The 19986-nt window shown below is 51.4% G+C and overlaps 1 protein-coding gene across 3 annotated transcripts in view; it reads right to left on the reverse strand.

Moving 5' to 3' along the window:
* GSN (gelsolin) overlaps positions 1–19986 on the reverse strand; it is a 55761-nt gene that overhangs the window by 9009 nt on the left and 26766 nt on the right. Inside the window, exons 1-10 of one of the 3 annotated variants that reach the window (XM_004423386.3) lie at positions 18165–18500; positions 15875–16079; positions 15020–15174; positions 9484–9645; positions 7558–7707; positions 6283–6372; positions 3713–3845; positions 2300–2388; positions 1894–2109; positions 230–363 (exon numbers count right to left, since the gene is read on the reverse strand). In XM_004423386.3, the coding sequence (XP_004423443.2) occupies positions 230–363; positions 1894–2109; positions 2300–2388; positions 3713–3845; positions 6283–6372; positions 7558–7707; positions 9484–9645; positions 15020–15174; positions 15875–16079; positions 18165–18485 (1655 nt within the window). In that variant the 5' untranslated portion in view covers positions 18486–18500. Of the gene's footprint in view, positions 1–229; positions 364–1893; positions 2110–2299; positions 2389–3712; positions 3846–6282; positions 6373–7557; positions 7708–9483; positions 9646–15019; positions 15175–15874; positions 16080–18043; positions 18083–18164; positions 18501–19986 lie in introns of those variants that run through there. The other 2 variants (XM_004423387.3, XM_014782104.2) reach the window with 2 other exon arrangements.

Genomic DNA, 19986 nt, shown 5'->3' on the forward strand with positions numbered 1-19986 from the left:
CACCACAACTCCTACAATGGACAGGTAATGTTTTTATAAGAACAGTTTAAAAGTTGTTTTGAGAAATAAGACAAGTGGTGTTGCCCTGTGGATAAGAGGCTTTCCAGCGGAGTGTGGCTGTCCCTCAGGAGTCCCTCAGCCCTGTTCAACCCCCACCCTTGCTGCCCTATCGGGGCCCAGCCAGTGCCCCCCACGTACCGCCCCACAGCACACGGCCCCAGACTCTCACCAGTTGTAGATGATCTGTCCCTGACGGCCGCCATGACGGTAGTTGTACAGAATGATATAGCTGTCACCACCGTAGAACTGCCCATACGTGGCGGGGTCCACGGGCACTTTGTTGGAGCCTTCAACTCTCCAGATCTGCCGGAGCAAAGCTGGGCTCAGACACGGTGCGGCACCCCCACCCCCCAACTCTGGCCAGCTGGGAAACCGCAGCGTGGTGGGTCGCAGTTACACAAAGGGACAAGCTTTTTTTTTTTCTCTTCTCCCTGAGGAAGATTCGCCCTGAGCTAACATCTGTGCCAATCTTCCTCTATTTTGTATGTGGGACGCCGCCACAGCATGGCTGACAAGTGGTGTAGGTCTGCACCTGGGATCCAAACCTGCGAACCTGGGCCGCCAGAGTGGCTGTGCTGAACTTAACCATTACACCACTGGGCCAGCCCCTAGGATAAGCTTTTATAAGTGACTCCGCTTGGGCTCAGACTGAAGTTAAATAATTTGCCCAAATCACAGAGCCACGAGGATTCAAACCCAGGTCTCCTGCTCCAGAACCTGATACCGTACCCCTGCCCCACCCCATACTTCCTCCTCGGAGACCTCAGTGTGGGGACTGGTAGCTGCACGGTGGTCGTTACAACGTGCTTTTAGCGAATGTAACACAGTGAGGGCTCAGTGCACAAATCAACATATGACCCAGATCTGAATCAGGCTCCACCCCCTTAGAGGTCGTGCAATCTTGGACAAGTTGCTTAATGTCTACAAGCCTCAGTTTCCTCATCTGAAAAATGGGAATAATAAGAGGATCTACCTCAAAGGGTTGTTGTGAAGATCAAATGAGTTTATTCATGAAAGTCTTGCCCAGTGCCTGGCACAGGGTGATAGCTCTGTAGGTGGCAGCTACTCTTATTACTAGAATTATTATTATTGCTACTACTAACATTACCATATCGGTATCAGTATTGAATTGTCTAGATTTTATAGATCACCTCGAGGCAGGGCCATCATTAGGTGACCTCAGAGTGACCCCTGCTGGCAGATCTCTTCGCAGAGATCCGGTGACTCCCTTTTCCAAGTGGGCAAGAGGCCCTGCAGCGCCACCTGGTGGTGCTGTGGAGACACGGAACCCTCCCAGTCCCGGGAAACAGAAGCCCAGAATCTCTGGACTTTCAAAATTCTTGAAGGTGATGGAGTGAAATTAAACCCCATTTTACAGATGAGGAAAACGAGGCTCACAGAGGTTAAGCAACTCGCCCAAGGTCACACAGCCAGGCTGCCAGGGCTCTTTCCACACTGCCCTACCCTGAACATTTTCATCACATCCTCCCCTCCCACTGAAGTAATGAATGAAAGAATAGTAATAATACCAATGACAAAAACAATAATAAATAAAAATGAACACATTTGCTATTTCTGTCATGTGGAAAGGAATCAACGTCTGCCTGAAGCAATTCTACCTCATGATGTTTCAGAGATGTTTATCTCCGAATGTGCCCCCCCCCCACCTCTCCAGCCTCACTGTGACCTTCCTGGTCTTAAAGTTGAATTCTCTCTCCTAACCTATTCCAACAACTTCTTCACGGGGTCTCTACCTTTTCCTGCATGGGTCAGAGGTGCCTGGGGGGGAGCCAGGGAGGGTCCTGGACACACCCACCCCAACCCCCCAGGTACCTGTTTCTGGCCTGTGCCATCGTCATCCATGCCGTGCTGGGCGGCCATAGCCGTGGAGGTGTGCAGGGTGGCGGCATCGAAGGGCACACGCTCCACATGGGCGATGTGGCTGGAGAGATAGGCCAAGCCTGGGCCGTCCGTCTGGTCTGGGTCCCGCCAGTTCTTGAAGAACTGCTTGAACAGCGGGGTCTCCCCGCCCTCGGGAAGGACGGAGATCTGGAAGGAGAGGGAGAAGAGCAGGATGTGGCTGGATTTGGGTGCCCCTGAGGACAGGAGCCTCCCAGCAGGGGTCTTCAGGGGAGCCTCGGACACAGTCCACACTGAGGGTGGGACACTCACCCCGCCTCAGCCCTTCCCCACGCCCACTGGGCCCATCCTCACTGTCCTACCTGGCTCCAAGACTCACCTGGGTCTGCTTGGGGTAGTTCATCTTGGAGATGAAGTCGGAGGCCGTTTTGAGGGCAGCCTTCCTCTCCTCCATGTTGGCCTGCTTGCCTGCCAGCAGATGGAGGATGAGGGGCCTGGGGTCAGTGCTGCACCCTAACGCCCAGTGGTCCAGGGAACGCAGCAGCCGAACCTCCCTCCCTATTCTTCTTAGACTGTGGACAGCCAAGGCCAGAGCCCCTAGAGCTGACTGCTCCTAGAGCCCCTGGGGGTCCAGCCCGGGGTCCTGGCTGATGACGGCAACCACAGCAACCATTATGGTCCATTCACTGAGCGTGTATTTTGTGCTCAGAACTATACATAAATTATCTCATTTAATCCACACAACAACCTTCTGTGATAAAGATCATTATTATCTTGTCCACATTTACATATAAGGAAACTAGGGTCTTAGAGAGGTTAAGTGACTTGACCCAGGCCACTCACAAATGGGAAAGCTGAGACAGCTCTGCTCCATCGACTCTGAAGCCGACACACCACACACTCCTTCCCCCTTCTCTCCCCTAGGCCCTCTGTCCACAGTGGGGCCTCCTCCTCCTCCACAGTCTGAAGTCTACCCCAACCCTGAGAGCCTCCCCATGCCTGGCCAGTTCCTGGCCAGCTGTGCCAGCCCTCGGTGCCCAGTCTTCTTATCAACAAGGCTGAGGGCCAAGATAATAATGATAATTATTACTATAGCCACAAGTGCTTGATCAATCTCTCTCTCCTTTTCTCTCTCTTGCTTGTTGCCATTCTCTGTCCACCCACTGCCTCCCTCTCCCTTCTGTCCTCTTCCCCTGGACCACCCATGGAGCATCAGAAAAGGATGCTGATGGGTCCCCTCAGAATATCTCAGGACCTCTCAGAAACATCTGGGCCAACCTTTTCCTAGAGCCTCCCACGATCAGTCCCACAAGACACTCCACCAAGAGTTCCGCGGACCCCTAGCACAGCATCTCCCAAACAGAAACCAGATCACCTTCAAGAAAAGCCCCAACACACATTAGCAAGTTAAAGGCTCTTAAAAGTCCTGCAATAAACAAACTTGCTAACATTATTTAACCCAGTGTTGCCCATAAACTTATTCGACCACAGAACTGTATGTTTTTTACATGATGCCAATTAACCTCTCTGAGAACTGGTATTAGAATACACTTGGGAAACATCAGTTTTAGCCCAAATAGGAAATCTGAGGCCCAGAAAGGTAAGTAAAGTGCCCAAGATCACACAGCAAGTCAATTGCAAAGCCAGGGCTTTAGCCCAACACTCCTGATTTCCACTCAGGAGCCTGCCACTGCCCCAGGGAACCTGGAACACACACCCTACCCTCCCTGTGAGCTGAGTTCCTGCAAGGCTGCCTGGAGGCCAGTGAGAACGCTTCCCCTGTCCCCAGTACCTTTCCAGACAAAGATTTTCCCGTCTTTGCCATGGTCCAAGATGAAGCAGTCCTCTGACCTCAAGGCCCCCTGGGCGAAGGGGTTCTCATCAGCCACGAGGGAGACCACCATGGTGCCCGCGCCATTGGAGACCTGAGGGGACGAGGGAGAGGGAGCCCAGCATGTAAGTGACTTCCATCACCTCCATCTGCCCAGAGGGTGTCCCCAAGCAACATATGGGGAGGTCCCCATCCCGACCCCCACCCCAAACGACACTGCAGAGTAACATCTGACTTGTACCCTCAAGCTCTGAGGCACACTCAGATCTTCTTTCTCCTTCTCTGCTTTGTCACAACCACATCTGTGACCTACACACGGGAGTAACATGGAAACTACACATGGAAAGGGAGGGAGGATAAAATGCAGGAAGGTGGGTGGCATAAGAGAAGAACTGTACAGTCGGCTGAGGAGATATTCAACCTCATCAGTTAAAAAAAAAAAAGGAAATAAAAATAAAAGTAAAAAGATCTAAATGCAATGTGGTATCCTGGATTGGAATCTGGAATGAAAAACTGGGGAAATCTGAATAAAGTCTGTCGTCTAGTTAATAGTATTGAATCAATGTTAATTTCTTAATGTTGACAAATGTATCTGATTATGTTAAGATGCTCAGGAGAAGTTGTTATATGAGAACCCTCTGTACTATCTTTGCAATTTTTCTGTAAACCTAAAAATTATTCCAAAACAAAAAGTTCATTGAATTTTTAAAAAAGTGTACCATACTAGTCAAAATTCAGATTGACACTACCTAGTGTTGACAAGGCTCTGGGTGAACAGGTACCTTCAAACCCCTGGGGAGGGTAATCTGGGAGTCCTTCCAGAGGGCAGTCTAGTAACATGTATCAGAACTTTAAATAATAAGTGTTTTACACTTATCAAATACTTACCATGTGCCAGGCACTGTTCTAAGCAATTTAATAAGTTATATAATTATATAACTCCTTTAATCCTTGCAACGACCCTGTGATAGCTCTAGAATTATCCCCATTTTATTCACAAGGAAACCAAGGCACAGAGAGGTTAAGTAACCCACACAGATAGAAAGTACCAGACCTGGGATATGAACCCAGGCAGTCTGACTCCAGAAACAGTATTTTCAATCACAGACTCATTATTCAGCCTTTGACCCAGCAATCCATGTCTGGAAACTTGCCCTAATGCCATACTTAGCACAAGAGCATAAAGAGGGACTGTTTGCAGTCAGAAAAGGTGGAAACATCCTAATGTCCATCACTTAGGGGGGTCTGCTGACATTCTTACATTTGTGGAATAGAATACTATACAGCTATTATAAAGGGCCATGTGGATCTCAATTATAGAAAGATATTCCTGATCATGTTGAATGGAACAAAGAAGGCTACAGAAAACCATGAAGAGTTTGGATCCCTTTGTATCATTTAAACAGAGATGGAAGGGCCGGCCCCGTGGCTTAGTGGTTAAGTGTGCATGCTCCCCTGCTGGCAGCCCGGGTTCGGATCCCGGGTGCGCACCGACACACTGCTTCTCCAGCCATGCTGAGGCCGCATCCCACATACAGCAACTAGAAGGATGTGCAGCTATGACATACAACTATCTACTGGGGCTTTGGGGGAAAAAATAAATAAAATTAAAAAAAATAAATAGAGATGGAAAAGTACATAATTAGACACAGAAAGATGTAATCTGGAACGTTCTTCCACCCAAATGGTAACCATGTAACCATGGTAAGCTGTGGAGAGGGAGGGAGAGGTTGATTTTTTTTAATTGGGTATTGTTACTTTTGTAATTAAAACCCATTTTAAAAATAGTACTTAATAGTATCTTAAACTAGTGAAATTGCACTTTTACTTTCTTTTTAAAAATTCTTGAGTATTGCTCACTATTTTTTTTTTACAATGAACATGTATTCCTTTCACATCAGAATAAAAATCAATAACGTGGTTTTTCTTTGGAGGTGATGGGAATCTGGACCCCTATTTCGTTGTTATTTTACCACAAATAAGCCTGGAGCACAACATGAGCGCCACAGGCGAGGCCGGGCTTTCTCCCAGAGCTCAGCCCAGACGCCAGAGTTCCTCAGCTCAAGGTAAGCCTCAAGTCCCTTTTAAAAATCACAAGAAATTATAAATAAAGTCAATGACCATAACCTGCCCTCCCCCCGACTCCCATTTCTGTAGTATTTTCCCGAGTATTTTCCTAGGACACTTTTCCATCAGTTTTCTCTGTGGACTCTCAGAAATCCTCCAAAATTGACCCTACTGCCCTTCTCCCCACTTTACAGTCTAGGAAACTGAGACCCAGAGAGAAGACCTTGCTGCCCAAGACCCCACAGACGAACGTGACACAGAGGCGTCTGCGGTTGATCACATTCTCTTACTCTTGGTGCAAGACGGTGAAGGAAGTGGATGGGTGTTCAACGGAGATATGAGGAAGCTGAGTACCCCCCCTCCCCAAACCCCCAAAGGTCTCACGGCAGTGGAGCTTGGGGAGACCAGGTTCCCTGCCTCCCTGTCCTGACCGCACACCTAGGGCACAGAACAGCTGAGCTCACCTTGTAGAGCTTGGCCAGCTTCCGGTTGGCTGCATCCTCCTTGACTGTGTCCTCGGTACCATCGGGCAGAGTCGGCTTGGGGCCCAGCACCTGCAGGAGACGGAGAGATGGAAGAAAGGGGGGCCGTGAGCTCCAGGCAGCCTCCTTCCTCAGGGAGGGGCCTGGGCTCCTGAGAGAGCTCCCTCCCCAGGCAGGCAAGGACCACACGGGCATTCACGGCGAGCCTCCACTGGGGGGAGGACCCCCCTAGAGACATCCTGCCTCTCTTCACACGCCTCCTGTGGGTGGAGCTCAACCGGATCTGCCCGTCAAGTGCTTCCCTCCCTGTCGCCCTGTCTCCAGGAGCTCCATAAGAACACCCTGCTCCTCTACCTCCAGCACGGTCCTTCAGACATTTGCTCCACCGTTTCCTCCCAGGCCTTCTAGGAATGTTAAATACAGCTACTGAACACTTCCCCCACGTGCCTTTAAAAGATCTCATTTAACACTCACACCCACGGTAGGAGGCACAGATTAACACTCTCATCTCACAGAAGAGGAAACTGAAGTCCAGAGAGATGAAATAAGTTGTCCACACAGCTATGAAGTGGCTAACTCAGAATGTGAACCCAGATCCCTGTGACTTCAGAGCCTATTATCACTCCTCCATTCTGGGCTACCTCCACTCTCAACAGCCCCAGCTACTGCCCCTCCCAAGCCATGGCTGGTGTCCAGGCTCCTCCACATAATAATCACCTTCTGCTCTTTCTAAAAACTAGAACTCAGTGCCCCAAGACAAGCAGGAGCCAAGCGGCATGGAGCAGAGCTCATGGTATCCTCCTTTTCCTGGTGAACTTTGCCTCTATTGATAAGTTCTCAAAGCACAATGGCTGGCAATCACATCATGCAGTTGACCAAATGTGCCATAAACTACCAGGAATGGTCAGAAGAGGAAAGAGGGGATTGGTTGTCTCTTTCTGACCTGGCTCCAGCACCAGGGTTGTCCTCAGAAGATGGCAAGAACCTCCTCTTCAGCTCCTTTGGAGGACCTGGCCCTCCCAGCTGGAGGGTGTGCCTCACAACCCCAGCATGCACCAGGTCCTGGGCTTCCGGCCCCACCTCTCAGGGGAGTCTGGGAGTTTCCAGGGAATCTGCTCTTCCCCACTTCCTAAAGAGTTCCAGCTTGTTGGAAAAATAAATTCATCTCAAAATTGCCTACTGAATGGAAGAAAGAAATGAGCATCCTGTCCCCATGCTCAGCCCCACCCTGTACCCCTGGGATGCGGCTGCGGGTACCTGGAGCATTGCCTCAGGCTCAGCGCCCTCCTCAGACACGGTCACTTGGGCCCGGCCACTCCGCTCATTGTCCCGAATGCCCTTGGACACCTGTGTGGCCTTCAGCTTCTCAAAATTGTTGCTCTTGGCGCCGCACCACTGGTAGATTTTCTGTAAGACAGGGACCCCACGTAAGGCAGTGCCCCCACCTTCATAGAAGCCCTGCCCAGTGACATAGCAAGGAGGAGCCTGGGGCGTATGTAAGCTCACCTGTTCTCTGCTTGCCCAGGTGAGGGCCAGTGGAGCGTGTACACAGGCATGGCCAAGCATAATGGGTGTGATTCGTGTGCACCAGGGTATGTGAGTGCATGGCTTGGGATATGTGGTTTTTCACAGGTACAACTACACATAGAATGTGTATAAAAATGTCTGTCTGCTGGTGGGAACACAAATTGGTACAACCACTTTGGAAAACCATTGGCTGTGGCCACTAAAAGCTCAGTACCATTATGCGCTGCATAACGACGTTTCGGTCAACGACAAACTGCATATATGACAGTGTCCCATAAGATCAGTACTGTGTAGCCCAGGTGTGTAGTAGGCTATGCCATCTAAGTTTGTGTATGTACACTCTATGATGTTTGCACAACGACAAAATCACCTAATGATGCATTTCTTAGAACATATCCCCATCGTTAAGCAACACATGACTGTATATAGATATCCTATGACCCAGCAATCCCTCTGCTAAGAATATACCCAACAGAAGTGCATTCAGGTGTCCACCAAAAGATGTGTGCAGGGACGTTCAGAGTAGCTCCACTTGGAATAGCCCTAAACCAGAAACCACCCCAAGCGCCCGTCTACAACAGAGAGGATAAATAAATTGTGACATATCCAGCCAATCGAATCTTATATAGCAAGGAGAATGAACAATCTACAGCTAAATGCAACAACACAGATGGACCTCAGTAATGGAACGCTGAACAAAAAAAGTCAGACACAAAAAAAGAACGACTCCATGTCCATAAAGTTCAGAAACAGGCAGAACTACACTATGCTGTTGACAGATCAGGATGGTGGTTCCTCTTGTGGGTGAAGGGATTGGAGGAGGACAGGAGGGGCCGGTGAGGTTCTGTTTCTTGATCTGGGTGTTGGTTAAACAGGTGTGTTCACTTAGAGCTGTGCACTCAGGATTCACACACTCTTCTGTGTACTTATTCTACTTTAATAAAAAGCTTACACTAAATAAGTGTGAGCCTACGTTTGCATGGGCATTACACCACGTGTATCCATGCACAGGAGCTTGGGGTGGAATGTCTGGCCACGTCCATTTGCAGGTATGAGTGCACATGCATTTTGTGAGGAATGTGCACAAAGCATCACGCATCGGTAAGGCAGGCCTGGGTGAGTGCATCCCACACACGTTGCCATATACAAGTGTGCATGTGCAACTACATGTATGACACACACATATGTGGGTCCTTGAACAACACACCCAAGTCTACGTGTGTAGGCATTCATCACGGTGTCATGTCCATGCCTGGTGAGCAAGAGCCTATAGTTTTTGCACGTGCCTTCTGTGTACTTGTAAGTGAGTGGCTATATGTAAAAAGGTACATGAGATGTGCGTATGAACACAAGATGTCAGGGAGTCTGTACATCAATCAAAGTCTAAGTGTGCTGTGCACGAGGTCTGTGTGCATGTGTATGATGGGTCTACAGCGAGTCTGAGTCTGCTGGGCACATCTGTATCTGAGTCTTTGCAAGTGTGTCTGACTCATGCATAGAGCACGTGTGTGCATGGAGGCTGCTGTACCTGAGGCTTGCCCTGCCAGTGTCTTTGCGTGTATGTGTTCACATAGGCGTGTCCACCTCCCCAGAGTCAGGCCTTGCCAGGCCAGAAGCACCTCAGTGGCCCCTGGGAAAGGGCAGGGCAGGACTCACGTTGCCCAGGTCCAGGATGAAGCAGTCGCCACGGTTGAAGCTCTCCCAGGACACGGGCACCTCGGTGGCACGGACCACACGCCGCCCTTTGACCTGGAAGAGTCTCTGCACCACCACCTCGTTGGGTACCACGTGCTTGAATCCTGATGCCACACCTCCTTTCTGTTGGGTCAAGGAGACAGGGTCAGTCCAGGGAGAGGGTCCAGGGAAGCAGATGTGGGAAAGGGATGGGGTTGAGTTGAAGGAAATTCTGGCCTGCGGACGAGTGACCTTCCAGCAGATTCCCTACCCAATGCTCCTGGCTGCCACCCCTTTGAATCTCATGCTCTGCTAACAAAGTCTTCTGGGGCCACTTTCCTGGATCAAAGAGCTGCAAATTTTCCTTTCTTAAAACCAGCATTTCCCAAAGGATATTCTAAGGAACCCTAGTCCTCCAAGATATTCTGCAAGGATAAGGTTCCATGATCACGTAAGCACAGGGAATGCTCCTTACTCACCCCTTGACTGTTACACGATGCTCACCAGCATAATAAAGGCTCTGGGAAACGAACCTGCTGGTCTTTTGTTTTACACAGCATTTCCCTACCTTAGTGAATCAAGAACTGCTTTTCTCCACCACATCCTGCCTGCAGCTCCAGTGTTCTGCAAAACCCACTTTGAGAAGTGCCAATCCAAAGCTTTCCCATCCTTCAAGCCTCTCTAGGAAGACTGCTCCAGCCCACACCCTCTCTCTCCCTCCTCTTACGGTATAGCAGCAAGTCCCGCCCAGCTGTGCCTTCAGAGGCAGCTGTGGGTAAGGGACAGAGCACCGACCTCAGGTTCAAGTCCTTGTCCTGCCCCTACAGTGCTGGATGACGTTGGGTAAGTCTCTTCCTCTCTCTGAGCCTCAGGCCTCTCCTTTCTGAAATGGAGACATAACCCCCTGCTCTGCCCCCCTCTGCAATTGTCACCAAGTCGCAGAGAAGGGGTCTTCCCTACAGCAGTCAAGTAAAGTCGGCTGGGCTTTCTCGTGAGCAGTCACCAGTCCCAGGTGCTCACTGGCCCCAGGGATGTCAAAACAGAGCTGAGAAGGTCCTTAGGAGCTCCCCATTTTACCCAGGGGTAAACTGAAGCCCAGAGAAGTGAAGTGACTTACTCAAGGGCGCTCAGCAAGTGTGTGGCAAAGCCAGGGCTTGTAACCTTGGCCCCTGCTCCCAATCTGGCACTCATCTCCCTGCTCCACGCGTCACACGAGTGGAGGGAGAAGGGCTTCCACTAAGGCCACAAATGTGGCCACCCCATCCAGGCCCATCTCTGCCGTCTCGCTTGCAGAGCGAAGCCTAGTATGACTCCACCAGACTCCATGAGGGCAAGGAGACAAAGGGAGCAAGTTTAAATTGGGCTCCTGTTATGTCTACACACAGTAAGCAATACAGACTTGTTTGTGAAATGATAATGCCCACTGTGCTGGGCATTTTGCATGCGTCATCTCTGAGGGAGGTGTCATTATCCCCATCTTACAGACGAGGAATGTGGAGCCCAGAAGGGAAGGGACTTGCCCAAGATCTCACACCCAGTAAATGGTGGAGCTAAGATTCAAACTCAGGTGTGACTGACCCTATAAGGCCCACATTCTCCAGGTTTACTTAGAGCAAAGGTCACTAGGGTCACCCAGGATGGAAGGCAAGAACAATCCACACTGTTTGGAGCAAAGTCGTTCAAGTAGGAATGTGTTTTTTTCTGTTGTGAGTAGAGCGCCCCCTGGTGTCTTTTCTTAGTACCAGCATGAGGCCTCACAGGAGCAGCCCTTGGCCTTAGCGGGGCTGCCAAGGCCTTTACAGAGCCCTTCCTTCCGTCCTGCTTCAAGGGCCTTCCTGCTGGGGAGCAGGTGAGGAAGGGCAGCTAGGGAAGAAGATGCAAGGCCCTGCACTCACCTGGTAATGACCACAGAGGCTGCCACTCACTGAGCCCGTGCCAGGGGCTGGAACACCTGCTTTATGGACGGGGTCCTCACAACAAACCCGAAGGTAGGGACTCTTGTTACCCCACTTCACAGGTGGAAACTGAGGTGCAAAGAGGGTAAGCCCCGTGCCCAGGGTCCCAGCTAGTTGGTGGCAGTGCCGGGTGTCACCCTTCCAGGGACCCGGCCTCGCCCAAGTCTGCCAGCCCAGGAACTCCGGCATGTCTGTGGGCAGCCCCAACCCAGGACTTCATTCCGCTGAAGGCAAAGAGACAGTGGATCCGAAAAGCTTTTCCAAAAGGTGCTGGAAGACACAGTGACTGTTTCCATGGTTTCCTCAGAGACGAGGAAATGGGTGGAGAGATGGGGAGAGAGAAAGACCCTTCACTTTTTTTTTAATATGTCTCTAAACTATTTTACTTGTTCAAGCATGCCTTTTATTTGTTACTAAAAAGTAGAAACAATTTTTTAAAGGAAAAGGGTCGTTTTATGTCATAAATCTTGGTTCTGATAAATTCTCTGTATATAAATTTATAAAATACTTGATTTCTAATGATTGTGGATGTGCATTTCCTGATTGATTAACTCCTCTAATCTTACCAATCTAGGAAATTAGACTTGGCAAGATAAGTTAACAAAAAAAGAAAAGCAAGCCTTTAGAAGACATTAATGGATCTATAAGCACACCGGGCAGGAATTTTTTGAAATTCTTACTATTTTTACTATAATATTTAGGATTGATTGTTGCTTTCTATGGTCTAATCACTAGGTGGGCAGAGATTGGCGTCAAATTATTTGAACAAAATTGTATAGGATAAATTGTTTTAAAAGCCACTTTCCAAATTAAAGTGATGATATATATATATACATATCATATATATAGATAGTTCTATATCAGTATACGAATATACATATCTATATGTTCATATCTAGAAAGAAAAATCATCCATCATTTGGTATATACCTCCAAGAGTAGAATCATGGGAGACTTTTACTCTCTAAAATCTGTATTTCTATAATGTTTGACATTTTACAATAAGCTTGTATTACTCTTGTAGTCAGAAGATGGAAAAAAAGCTACAAGGATTTACATTTTAAAAAATGTTAAACTGTTTATAAAACAAAGAAAAACATACTGATTGGGGCTGGTCCCCTCCACCCTCTAAACTCAGTGTTCCTTAGCTAAGAAAAGGAAGTGATTCTGTAGGTTTCCCATTGTGTTCCTCGGGCCAGGGGCTACTAGGACTCAGCCCAGCCCGGATTCTGTTTGAACAAAGGGTTTCAAATAACCAGGCCCCACAGGGTCTTAGGGTTCTGTGTGAGAGTGGAGGAGAAGGAGGGGAGGAAGGATGAGGAGAAGGAGATGGAGGAGAAAGGTTCTGAAAAGTGCAGTGACTTTTCAGGAAATCCTTAGGACAAGCGTTGCAGAACAAGACAGGTCAGGCCCTGTGACAGCCCTTTCCAGTGGCTCCCATCCCCTCCCTGCCCCTTCTCACACCCCGAGGACAGAACTGGCTCCAAGGAGCAGGCTTTCACAGAAACAAGTCTTGCGTAACAAGCTCTGATCCTTGGGGATGTATAATTGATGAGGGCGCCAGGCCAAGAACCTTGGGCTGGGCCTGCCAAGTGCGGGGGCAGCCGGAGGACTTGCAGAAGGTGGAAAACAGGGCCGGCCTTGGACCTCACATTTCCACCAGGAACCAGGGCCTGTCCGGACTCAAGTCTCAAATCCAGGCCGGGTTGGAAACCAACCCCCTGGAGCATGCTTCAAAGTGTGGTCCAAAAACATCCTGGAAAAATCATCACAGGGTAGGGCAGGCTTGCTAAACATGCAGATTCCTAGGCCCCATCTGGGCGAAGATCAGAGACCAGGGAGTCTTGCAATGTCCACTCTGAACCAGCTGTGTTAGGCCCTTCACACCTGGGTTTGAATCCCAGCTCCGTCATCTACCCGCTGTGTAACTGCTTCACCTGTCCACAAGAGAGGTTGCTGCTGTCCACACAGCAGCGACAATAACAGGCCTTGTTCCTACAGGGGCTCCATAAATGTCTGCTGAATGAATAGCGAATGGGGAATGCGTGAGAGCCCACACCCAGAAGACACAACTGGCCCGGGGCCTCACAGCTGTCAGGGGCGGGGGGAGCCTTGGGACCTGAACCTCAATCTCTCTGACTCCTGGTCAAGTGTTCTTTCCACTTCCTGCTCCAGGAGCTGCAAAAAGGTCTGGTCCTTCTCCAGGTGAGGGGCTTGGGTCCCAACCGTCTCACCTCTCCCTCTTCAAAGTACCAAGGCCCCCCGAAGAGGCTGTAGGAAGAATGTAGAGCTGGACAGCTCAGCAGGGGGAGCTCCAGGCCCTGGGGGGAACTGGCAGGCAGGGGGCACTGTGCAGGCTCCAGGGAATCCAGCCCAGCTCCGCCCGGCCCAGGGCTGAGGCCCTGTTCCCACGACACACCCTGCCCTTTGCTATCTCAGTCTCGCTAGTGCTTTCCCATCGTCTAATCCCCCGTGCCTCACCTGGGCAGAGTCACTATCCTGTTGACACAGAGAACCCTGAGGCCCCCAGTGAGGGGCGATGACTTCTCTAGGGACACACAGCACATCAGCGGCACAGAGGGGAGTTGACCCCTACCATGGAACCTGCTCCTGAGAGGCAAGTTGGTGTAGTGGAAAGAAAGCTGAGAGTCAGATCTGTGTTCTGGTCCTGGCTCTGGGACCGACTTCTGTGTGATGCTGGGCCAGCTGCTTAACCTCTCTGTGCCTCAGTTTCCCCTCCATCCCTTAAAATAAGAGATTTGGACTCTGACATTGAGGCCCATCTGGCTATCAAAGCTTATGATCCCCTCCCTATCCTGACCAAAGAGAATCCTAGCTTTGCAAAACTACAACTTTCCCTGAGCTCCTCCAAGGTGCCAAGTCCTGTGCAAGGCATTTCCCAGCTACCCCTTCACCAAATCCTCTCCCCAGGCCTGAAGGGCAGGTACAACTGGCTCTCATTAACCAGAGAGGAGGGAGGCTCAGGGAGGCCAAGTGGCTTGCCAGAAGTCACACAGGATATTAGGGCACAGCCTCTCCGGGCTCCTAGCTTAGCTTTGCTCAGCCCCAACTGGCTGCGGGCTGAGGAGAGAGCTCTGTGTCGGCTCAGACTCTTTAGAGTTCAAGTTCAAGGGGGATTCTAATGAACGGAAAGAGGAATGTGATCAAGGGTGCCTTTTCAAATACCTAACACGGGCCCTGTGTTGGCAGGGCCTAAGAACTAAGGGGGGAGGAACAGGGCTAGCTCAAGCCCCGGGCAAGCAAGGGGCTGGGTTTCCACCCACGGCCCACTCCTTGCTGCTGGGGCTAGGATGACAACCCAGCGAAGTGATGGAGAATTTTCTTCTCTCCATTTTAAGATAAGCAACCAGAGGCTCAGAGAGGGAGTGTGATTTGTCCAAGGTCACACAGCTAGGAAGGGTCCAGGATTCAAACCCAGATCCAGCCAACTCCAGAGGCTGAGCTCTGAGCTGTGTGCCCACATCACCCCACAAGGCTGAAAGATGGGTGGACCTGAGTGAGCCCTGCCATTGGTGCCTTTGTCCCCACCGTCCAGGACCCACCTTGTACTTGAGGCCAGACTTGAAGTAGCCGAGGAAGGTGGCCGACTCGAAGCCCTGGACCTCGCGGTGCTGTACAGCCCGACCGTTCAGGTAGTCATCCAGCTGCACGGTGAAGATGGCCGCCGCCCCACTCTCGTCCTGGCTGCACTCATTGCCTATAGGGGACGTCAGAGCAGCATGAGCCTGGCTTCCTGAAAGTGGTCCCAGCCTCCCACGGAGGAGGAGTCCAGAGCCCCCAGCACTGCCCTGGCCTGGCGGTGGAAGCCAGGCAAGCCCCTGCCTTCCATAAACCTCAGCCAATCTGTATAACGGGGGAGCTGGGGAGCTGGACTCCATGGTCTCCAAGAGTCCTCCAGCTCTGACTCATCCCCCACACTCACTCTCAGCCTAGGAGCACAGGCTCGATTCACAGATTAGGAAACTGAGGCACAGTGAGGGGGCATGACTTACAGAGTCACACAGCAGACCCGTGGCAAGGACTCCAGGCTCCTGACTCTGAATGGGAAACTGGGGTGTGTCTGGAGCTGGGTCAGGGAAGCTATGGGGGAGTCTAGGGTCCCCAAGTCACCTCCAGTTCTGAGGGCCATAGTAATGGGCTTAACCTTCACGACACTCCTGTGAGGGAGGTGGCGCTATCACCATGTCCACTTCACAGAGGCACTGAGTGACTTGCCAAAGGGCAGAGCTGGGTCTGAACTCAGGCAGGCTGGCTCTAGAGTCTGGGGACACGTAACCGCTAGCCAACGGCCTGGCGCGTACTTGATGCTCAATAGTCAGCGCCCATGGGTGCTTCCTGGGAACCACGCCTCAGAGGTCCGTGCTTTCCGGGGGAGGGCGCTGGGCGGGGCGGCTCACCCAGCCAGTAGTGCAGGTCATACTGCAGGTTCCCATTCCTCAGCTGCACCGTCTTCAGGATGACATAGGCGTCGCCTGTGAAGAAGTCTCCGTAAAGGTTGGGGGGCACGGGCACCAGGTCGAACTTCTCCACACGCCAGATCTGCAGGCCGGGCTCCTTCCCTGCCTTGAGGAACTCGGGGTGTTCCACCACCATGCTGCTGGGCTGGAAGAGACAGGACGGAGCCTGAGCGGGGCAGGAGCCTTGGCGGAGAGACCCCGGGGCACGAGGGAGGGGGGTTTCCAGCACCAAGAGCATCTCACTTGAGCCTCTGACTCTCCCCACCCCCTAGGTGAGTCTCCCCACTTCTATGACCCCTGTCTCCATGAGTGAGCAAACAGGGCAGAGTGTAGGCTAAAACCCTGTCCCCAGCCAGCGTCTGTCTCTCCTACTCAGCTCCCGGTGATGGAGGGACAGAGAGCTCTACCTCCCTTCTCCTTTCCCTTCTTAGTACCAATTGGATAGTACAGCTATGGCACAGAGAGCTGAAGTGACTCTGCCAAGGACCCCTGCTAGGAAACGGCATAGGAGGAACTGCCCCAGGCTCTAAGAGCCTGAGATCTGGGACCATAGGGAGACCCCCTCAGATGGAAATGGTAAGTTGGGGTCCCCAAGGGCTCAGCGTATTCCCTTCCAGCATCCTCAGTGGCTCTTAGAACTAGAAGGGTCCTCAGAAATCTCATTATCCAAACCCATTCTGCAGATAGGGAAATTGAGGCCCAGAGAGGGGAGGAAACTAACCCAAGGTCACACAGCTTGTTTGCTTTTGTTCTTGGAAGTGGGAAGATATCTCATGCCCCATCCATGTCCCCATCACACCCCCCAGAAGGGCCTAGATGACTAAGCCCAAGTGGCCTCCTGCGCTGTCTGCCTCCTCCCTCCTGCCCCCCAACACCCCACCCCCAAATTCCATTTCTTGGAAAAGGCGGAGAGGACACAGCCAGGGTCTGCAGGAGCCTGTTGGAGATGAGGTGGCCAAGGATGGGGAAGGGCCTTCAGACATGCACTCGGGCTAGAGGGCTAGAGACGGAGCAGAGTGGGATGGTTAGCCTGGAGCCAGAGGGCAGAAATCAGCAGGCGCAGGTCACCTCGGGCCGGAGGACAAATCTGGTGGGAGAAGTCAGAGAAACCAGATGGGAAGAACTCAGGCAGAGGGTGGAGAAAACAAAAGGGAAGCAGGAGAGAGGAGGAGAAACCAGACAGGGCAGAGGAGATATTGTTACCGCACAAAATTGAGGTTCTCTTGCCCAATGTGCATTAAAAAACCCAATTAATTATGGCACCAGCTTTTGGGGGAGAAATCAGCTTTATTCTGCAAGATCGATCTGCAGGGAGATGAGGGGTGTGCCCTCGGATCTGTATGTCCCATTCAGGATTTGGGGCTACATTTAAGAGGTTACGGAGAACAGGCTGGCAGGTGGAAACGATAGCAGGATAGGTTTTGATTGGTGGGCTTCAAGCATTTATGACAGGGTTCTAAACATTTATGATGATGTGGGGAAGGAATTTTAACACCAGATCTTCCTGAATGAGGGACCCCTGGCTTCTGATAAGAGGCCCACTTTTTAATCCTAGTCATGTCCGGGTCCTTGGGTTCTGGAGGAGCATCTTTGGTTCTGTGGTCATTTCAGGTCACGATTTCTTCTTCTGCACATGCTCTGGCTACCAGACTTTGCAAATTTTCTGAAAGGCAATTACTCTGTTCATAAGATAACTAATCACTCTGTTGACACGAGAGGGGGTCAGTTGAACCGGTCCTGGAGGGCAGGCGGTTACAATATCAGAGAGGGGAGAGTCAATAATAGTTGTGAAGATAAGCAGGCAGAGGGGAGATCATAAAAGAAAGAGGCAGAAAATATTGGAGACTGAGAGAGAAATCAGATGAGAAAGGAATCTGAAATGGAAGAAGAGATCAGAAGAGGGAAGGAGAGACATCAGGCAGAGGGAAGGAGAAATGAGACAAGGAAAAGGAGAAATCAGGCGGCAGGGATGGGTAAGACATCAGAGGCAGCGACGAGGGAAAAGAAATCCGGCCAAGGTAAGGTTAGCCTCCAGGGAGGGAAATAGCCAGGGCCCCGAGGCTCCCACCCCCATCCACGGGAGCCCCGGAAGCAGCAAGAGATACTTACAAAGCAACAAAACAGTTTTTCCATTCTAGACCTGAATTACTCCCCTTTTCCTAGTGCTGTATCTGCAAGAACTTACAATAGAGAGTTACTCCGGGAGCCCCCGGGCCCCCCGGGCACTCACCCGCGTCGGGGACGCCCGTCCCTGGGGCGCCCGTGCCTGGGTCGCCCTCCGCGACGCGGTGGCCGCGCGGGCCGGCGGCGACAGCGCGCACAGCGCCAGGACCAGCGCGCCGAGCAGCGCCGGCGCGGAGCGGTGCGGAGCCATGGCGGCGACGGCGGCAGAAGACCCGGTCGGCACCCCCTGCCTCCGGGTCGCCGGCCTTAAGTAGCCGCCCGCCCATCCCGCCCAAGCTGGGGACCGCCCCGCAGGGAGGGCGTGGGACAGGGCTGGGCCCCCGCGGGCCTCGGAGGGGCGGGGATCTGGCTTGGATTTTGGAGACATCGGGGTTCCCACCGGGGCCGACCCGACTGGGCGCGCCCACTCCTTCACTCCAGCTCCGGGGCGCAGACCCAGCACACGGCCTGGCATACAGCAGGCCCTAACTCAGTGCACACTAAATGGGCGCACGCACGAAAGGCGGGGGGCCCAACTCAGCCTCCTGTGTGACCCACGCAAGTCCCCTCCCCTCTCCGCACTAACACCTCCAGCAAAAAATAACAGGAATTAACATTTATTGAAGACTTGAACACATCATATGAAAGCTGACACATCCTAACATCCTTTACAGAGTACTATGGACAGCCCCATTTTACAGAGGGGAAAACTGAGTGCAGAATGATCAAGCAAGGTGCACACAACAAGGAAATGGTACAGCCAAGATTTGAACCCAGGTGGTCTGAGTGGAACGCCCACCTAGGTAACATGCGGCTGCCACCCACTAGGGCAGCAGTGCAAGGGGCTTCCCTTCACTGGGCCAGTCAACAAGAGAGACTCAGAGAGGGGCGGGCAGATCTCTCAACTTCCATCATTGCCCTCAAGACTGCCCTTCTTTCCTTCTTTTTAAAAAACTTTTATTTTTATCAAAACTTAAAGTCACGGATTTGTACAAAGGTGTTCTTTCTCAACCCCACTCACGTCTCCCCAGGGGCAGGCACATCCATCTTCCTCCTTTAGCTGATGATTCCAGGGTTTACCTTCATGTCTTAAATAACAAGCCCTCCTTTGCTTCTTGTAGTTGTTGTTTTGGGGTTTTATTTATTTATTTTTCTTCCCAGTTTTAGATCTTATCTATTGGCTCCCCTTGGAGAAGGCAAGGATTTAAGTCTCTTCCCCCACTCCCAGGCTCCTTTCCCATCACTGGGTTAGGAGAAGTGCTATTCAAACTCACCTAGGTCCACTTCCCACCTCCACCAACCCCTCTCTCCTCCCTCCCACCACTCTGCTGGACCCAACTTCTTTATTTCCAGGTTCTCTTTGCATCTCGGATCTCCCCCTCCCCAACAACTGGTGCAACGACAGGAAAGAGAACCAGGGAGTTGGAGGCCTGGGCTTGATTCCCGCCTCCACTGTGTGTAAGTTACTTTCTTTTTCTATGCCTCAGTCTTCTCATATACTAAATGGGTATATAGTTGCTGAGGATTAAATCAGTCTGCGTGTGTGAAAATGGCCTGGCCTGCAACTAGGTAAATGGGAGATCCCGTCCCCCTTCCCCACAAGCTATAGTTACCTGTCCCAGCTCTTCCTGGAGCCCAGCTTCTATCTAATCAGGGTGAAATTTGCCCTCCACCAATGCAACTTCCTCCCACTTAAGGGGGATTGTGGGTCAGATAAAGGGCTAAGGGAACACAGAGAGGAGACTCTGTCCCTTGAAGGACAGGGAGGAAGAAGATTGAGAAGAAAAGGCATTCTGGGGGGCAGGGGGGCGAGGGAACGGCATGGGCAAAGGGCAATCAAAAGCAGTGAATAATGAGAGGTCCAGTCTGAAACACAGGCAGCGAGAGGC

Source organism: Ceratotherium simum, chromosome 29 (assembly GCF_057802395.1).
Source record: "Ceratotherium simum simum isolate JZ-2026a chromosome 29, ASM5780239v1, whole genome shotgun sequence".
NCBI classification, from domain to species: Eukaryota; Metazoa; Chordata; class Mammalia; order Perissodactyla; family Rhinocerotidae; genus Ceratotherium; species Ceratotherium simum.